This window comes from Electrophorus electricus, chromosome 24 (genome assembly GCF_013358815.1).
Source record: "Electrophorus electricus isolate fEleEle1 chromosome 24, fEleEle1.pri, whole genome shotgun sequence".
NCBI classification, from domain to species: domain Eukaryota; kingdom Metazoa; phylum Chordata; class Actinopteri; order Gymnotiformes; family Gymnotidae; genus Electrophorus; species Electrophorus electricus.
This window is the reverse complement of record NC_049558.1, coordinates 3,559,001-3,565,000: the sequence shown is the minus strand read 5'-3', so window position 1 is coordinate 3,565,000 and position 6,000 is coordinate 3,559,001. Positions and strand designations below refer to the sequence as shown.

General features: G+C 55.2%; 1 protein-coding gene across 7 annotated transcripts in view; it reads left to right on the top strand.

Moving 5' to 3' along the window:
• agrn (agrin) overlaps positions 1-6,000 on the top strand; it is a 154,630-nt gene that overhangs the window by 112,953 nt on the left and 35,677 nt on the right. For all 7 annotated transcript variants that reach the window (XM_035522440.1, XM_035522436.1, XM_035522437.1 and 4 more), the window contains 4 exons: positions 504-701; positions 908-1,108; positions 4,845-4,987; positions 5,145-5,250. In XM_035522440.1, coding sequence (XP_035378333.1) covers positions 504-701; positions 908-1,108; positions 4,845-4,987; positions 5,145-5,250 — 648 coding nt within the window. The remainder of the gene's footprint in view (positions 1-503; positions 702-907; positions 1,109-4,844; positions 4,988-5,144; positions 5,251-6,000) is intronic.

Here is a 6,000-nt window from a genome sequence, read left to right as displayed (position 1 = left end):
TGATTTATAGCTCCCACGCGGGGCCACCTGCGTGATCTGTCAGTGGGCAGATGCCCAGCCCCATACGGGGTGGCCCTGGTTAATAACGCAGCTGGGTGCCCGCCGCCGCCACGGGGCCACGTGCGGATAAGCGACACAGCTCTGGGCAGCGGGCCACTTTATTAATACGTAATAAAGGGGCTGACGCTGAGAGGAGGGTGAGATTTATGCACAGGCACCTCTCTCCATTAGCACTAAATCAGCAGCAGTTATTGCCCGCGCTCTAATTGGATCCTCCCCACCGCAGTCGTGATTGGCCGTGCTCCTTCCCGCCCGGTCGGAAGCGTGTTGTGCTTTGCTGATGAACTGAGGACCGGTAGCCGAGGCGCCGAAAGACAGGAGGAGGGATCCGTTAGGCGCTTAAGGCGGGAACACACCCAACAAACCACACCCCACTGCATCCAAGCCACACCCCCTCCACCCAAGGCCCCATCCCGCCAACTAACCCTTTTCTCCTCCCACAGACAAGGCGTGCGGCAGCTGCACGTTCGGCGCGATCTGTGACGGCCAGACGGGCCGCTGTGTGTGCCCTACCGAGTGTGTGGGCGCGCGGCAGCCCGTGTGCGGCAGTGACGGCACCACCTATGAGAACGAGTGTGAGCTGAACGTGCGCGCCTGCACCAAGCAGCTGGACCTGCACGTGGCCGCCCAGGGAGAATGCAGTGAGTGGCTCGCCCCCGCGAAACCGCCCCTCCACTTCCTGTCGCATCACACACCCAGTGACGCCGCCCGCGCCCGACACATGCCATGAGAGGATAAACAGTTGCCCAACGTGTAAACATGTGCCCAGTGTTCTACGGGGGACGGTTGCACGTGTGTGTTCATATACCTTTTACGTGTGTGTGTGTGTGTGTGTGTGTTTTAACAGAGACCTGTGGCAGCACCGTGTGCAGCTGGGGCGCCCACTGCGTGCAGAACAAATGCGAGTGCCCGCTGTGTGCGGACCAGCCCCTTAAGCCCGTGTGCGGCACGGATGGCATCACCTACGACAACCACTGTGAGCTACAGCTGGCATCCTGCACAATGAGGAAGAGCGTGGAGGTGGCCAAGCCTGGCCTGTGTGACGAAGGTAGGCCCTCCTCACTCACACGTACCACTGCTTCCCTGCCGCGCGTCGGCACGTGCCCGGAATAACGCGCCGGCTCCGCTCGCCAGTCTTGTGGATGATGGATGGAAAATAGAGTGAGACAGGCAGACAGGTGCAGTCGAGGCATCTGACCGTCTCAAGGTGAAAAGCACTGTTTTTGTTGACTCTCCTGACAGCGCGTGGCGTCCACCTTGGGCTGCCTGAAGGAGCGCTTTAGCTTTCAGGTCAACACCAACCTGCTTGCAGTCATTATTGCATCTGCGCTGATTATCTACGCTGATTGACCTTTCTAATGTGTAACATGAAATACTGCTAGATTTTTCCCTTTATGCCCTCAAATTGTTTTCTCTCTCTCTCTCTCTCTCTCTCTCTCTCTCTCTCTCTTCTTCTCTCTCCCTCTCCTGCTCACTGTCTGCCTGTCATCCCTAACAGCCCTCTAACAAGCAGCAACCTTACGTTGTTCTCCTCTCTTCTTTCACTTTGTCTCATCTCTCCATTGTGTGCCCCTCCTTCTGTGAGCTGTGGAGCTGTTGCTTTTGGAGGGGGATGCCGGGGGGGGGGGGGGGGGGCTGTCAGGTCTTTTCAGAAGGCATCTCCCACAGGCCATGGCTCAGCTTCCTGCTACTGCCCTGGTCATACGAGCCAGCCGTAGCTACCACCACGTTCTGGCCTCGGGCCTTTTGTGAAGGAACAATAGTGACAGCGAAAGAAGAAGCCACTTTGTCTAGAGGGGGCAGAATTCAGCGTTGACCTTACAGCTGGGCCATTCTGAGGTCCTGCCTAGGGGAATGGGCATCTTACTGTAAGCCCTCTGCAAAATATAGTGTTGCCTGAAGCAGATATTTTCTTACCGGACCAAGGGGTCAGGGACACAAAGGCTCCACATTTATTTAGAGCAGACTTTAAAGCCCATGTTCATTAGTCACATGGAAGGAATGGGAGTGTTTTTTGCACTCTTTTATTTTTCCATAATGAAAAACGACAGCGTTCCCGCCATTTGGCCGCACTGGGAAATTTATCATCTGCTTAATTTCACACTCTGCTAGACCTAAGCTCAGCTTCTTTACAGACACTGACAAAGTGGCCCGTCACCTGGGAGTCGTCTGTTACCTGGGAGCACTGGGAACTAGCCCCCCCCCCTTTAATTGAATACACATTTGCTAAGCAGGATTATGTGTTGCAAATATGAAGCTGATCCTCCACCAGAGGGGGCAGACGGAGGCCGGTGATGGGGGTGCGTGGTGTGGGAGGGGTGTATGACGGGCAGACAGGAGGAGCCAGCGCTCACGCGCTACGCCCGTTCCTCTGTCTTCTCCCTCTCCTTCGCCCCACCAGCTGCCCCTCCATCACACTTCATTTTTTTTGTTTGTTTGTTTGTTTTGTTTCTGCTGCGAAGTGCCGTCCGGCCCGTTCTATGCCGGAGTGACGGATTACAAACAAACAGCGGCTAAACAAACTCCCTGCACTGCGAAGGCTGAGAGGTGCGTGCGAATGGCGTGATTCATGCGCACGTCGGCTTCCTGGAAGACACAGGGAAGACGCGCCTCTTAGCGGGGCCGGGGAAGGCTTGCCTGTCCCAGGCACTGTCGATGGTGAAATATCCCGCACTTTAGACCGAAGGTCGGCGTGCTCTCCGCGTTCTCGCTCATCCCTCCAGCCCTGTCAAGCCGCCCGTCGCCGAGAGACGTCCCCTGCGCGGCCGTCGCTGGCGTCTGCCGTTCCGGCCGGAGCGTGGCGACCCTTCTGCTCTCCTTCTCTCCTTCACCTCTCGCCGGGCGTTTTGTTTTATCATCATCATTTGTTTAGCTTTTCATCGTAATGAAAGTCCCGTGCCTAAATGGACCCGCATTAGGACCTGACTAGGTGAAAGGCAAAAGGAAGAGATTTTCGCAGCGCCGAGGCAGACGGATTCGCCGGATTCGCCGGATTCGCTAACTGTGGTCCTGGCAGCGGTGGCATCAAAGCCCAGAAACTAATTGGTGCCTCTACACCAACTCTCCACCTTCCCCACTCCCGTCCTCAAATTTATTTATTCACTCTAAATACTTTTTTGTGGATCCATCTCTCTCTTGCTTAGCTTGCACGAAATGGCTTTCCTGCTACAAAGAGACGTATGCGTAGAAATCATTACTGGAAGCGGCGGCGGGCGGCGTTCCGAGCGAATGACTTGGTGCAGACGCTCTCTTACAGTGCGGGCTTACAATCCATGCTGGCTCCTTACTGTCCAGTCCTGCTGCACAACAAATGCCCTCCCTGATCGGCGCCAAGCTACTCGCCGCCTCCTGCTGGCCGAGCCTCTGTCCATGTGTTCGAACCATTTAAGCAATCCCTGATATTTGGCAACAGGCAAATGGCTCAAGAAATGGCTGCTTGGTTTTTCGGTGCACTCTCCCCCTAGTTTGTCTTTATCTTCAAGCCAATATCCTTCTTAATTCTACAGCGCTAGGGGATGTGGCGGGGGCGGGGGTTGATAAGCAGAGCCGAGCCGGCCGGGCGCGCTGGAGCGTAAGGGCACCCTGGGCCCGCGGCTATACCCTGACTGACCCCCTCCGTAATCTGCTTAAGGAGGTGCGTCATGCTAAGTGGCAGGTCCAACAGCGCTGTATCGATTTTCCAATCCAGGGCGAGCGGTTTGCCTGCCCGGGGAGTAGAATGGGGAGGGGGAGACCAGGGGAGAGGGAAGGTGTTGGGGGGGGGGGGGGTGTCTGAGACGAGGCAGCAGCCTCCTTCAGCTACTTGAACCCCTCGTGGTTCTAAATGTGCCCAGTTTGTTGGAGCTTGCTGAGAAACCTGTAGCTGAACGGCGCAGATTAGGGGCTGACTAACCTCTAAGATCTGTGTTTAACCTGCAGTCTGCAGACCTGTCTCCAGAGGTACATATTCCATCTCTCGGTATAGCAGGAATCTCTTCCATTCCCACAACAGCTGTCGTCATCCATCTGCTAGTGTTTGCCGATAGAGAGGAGGGTGTCATATTTTCCTGTGAGCTTAATAAGGTAGAAGAGAATGTGCTTTATTAGAAAACGCAAATGTGCAGTGATCTTCCAATATCTACCATCACTTTACCGTAATCCAAGTCTGACGGAGCGTAAGAATCTGCGTTTGCTCCTCACCTCCCCTGTAGCCCAAACCCCAAGCTTCTCTGAGCTCCTCACAATGAACAAACAGAATGGAGTTATGTTGCTCATATCGGCGTATTAAGGCGGTGGGAAGGACTTCCCCACGGGTTCCCTGCAGCGGGAGGGCCATATGTCCTCCTCTTCGGCCCCTCTCCTCCGTTAATTGAAACGTAAAAGGGCCTCGTGGTGACTAGTCGATCGCCGCTCCTCTCCACGGTCGGTGATTATCTCCAGCCTCCAGCTGTTCTCATCTCCACACCAACGTGAACAGTTTCTTTCAACATCCATTTTTTTTGGTAAGCACGGGCCAGAAAAAGACTCCACCAGCTACCGCCTATTACATTTTTACAGCCACAGTTTAAAAAAAAAAAAAAAAAAGTTGAAAAGTCTCCAATAATATTTGACTTTATTAGTAGACAATGTGCTGCGCCGAGATATGCAAATGAGTCGCTGTCGGTGTGGATCTTCACGCTTGTGCGCGTTTGTCTGTCTCTACTCTTTGTTTCGGTGGCTTCTGAGGTGGGCCACTTCTGCACCGCGACTCAGAGATGATCGCAGGCTGCTCGGCGCGTCTGATGTCTGTGTGTGCGCCTCCGCAGAGTGTGGGTCCGGGGGCTCGGGCTCCGGGGTGGAGGCCTGCGAGCAGGACCGCTGTCGGAGGTTCGGAGGGTCGTGGGACGAGGACACAGAAGACGAGCGCTGCATGTGCGGCTTCGACTGCCGCAACGTGCCTCTCGACCAGGTCACTCGCACGCTCGCTCCTCCACCTTCTGTTAGCTGCATGCCGGCTCCTGCCCAACTTCCCAAATAAAGGTTTCGGTGACTCGGGGCCTTGTTACTGGTTTTGTTTGTGTCTGTGTGGTCGTGCTGAATCGTCGGTGTCCCGTGGTTCTTCGCAGGTGTGCGGCTCAGATGGGCGCACCTACAACAATGAGTGTGAACTGAAGAAGACTCGGTGTGATAAGAAGGTCGACCTGCTACTGCAGAGCCAGGGACCGTGTGCAGGTGAGGAATTCCACTTTCCCGGATCCGCACCCCCAACCCCACCCCTCTCTCCTCCCCCATCTATAATGAATAGCGGCAACTTGACCCCTTTTCTTCACTTAGCCTCACTGACAGCCAATTGCCAGGCTGTTACCGTAGCACTGCAGCAGATCGTAGCCCCGGAGCTTCTGTGAGCTTCAAGAGGCTTGTGAAGTCCAGAGCTGAAGAGCAAAAAGACAGAGAGAGAGAGAGAGAGAGAGAGAGAGAGACAGAGAGACAGAGAGAGAGAGAGACTGTGTGATCAGAACTGAGTGATTCCCTTAGGCTTTCGGTGGTAGCTTCATTCTAGCTACACACACAGATTCTCCCTCTCTGTGTTCCCCTTCTGCGTTCTCTTTCTCTCTCCCTCTTCCTCTCCCTCTTTCTTCCTCATTATTCCATCCCCCTCCTTATCTCTCTCTTCCCCCAAGTCCTCCCCCCTGCCTGCTGTGTTTTCTGCTCCGACGCTTTGGAGGCCTCGCAGCCGGGCTCGGTCTAGCTTCTCCAGCAGCCGTGAAAAATCCATCCTTTCCGTGAACCTTCCGCCAGCGGGAGGGGCTTAAGGCTGCTCCCACCCATTAGCCAAGCTCGGCTCAATGGAAATCTTATTGGGCCACGTGGCCGACACGTAGGCGCCACCCCCACATCTCCGAGAGCACGGCGAGGGAATTGGAAATGAGGTCTTCGGGACCCCCAGACCACCTTGCTTCAACCCCACCCCAAGCTAAGGTG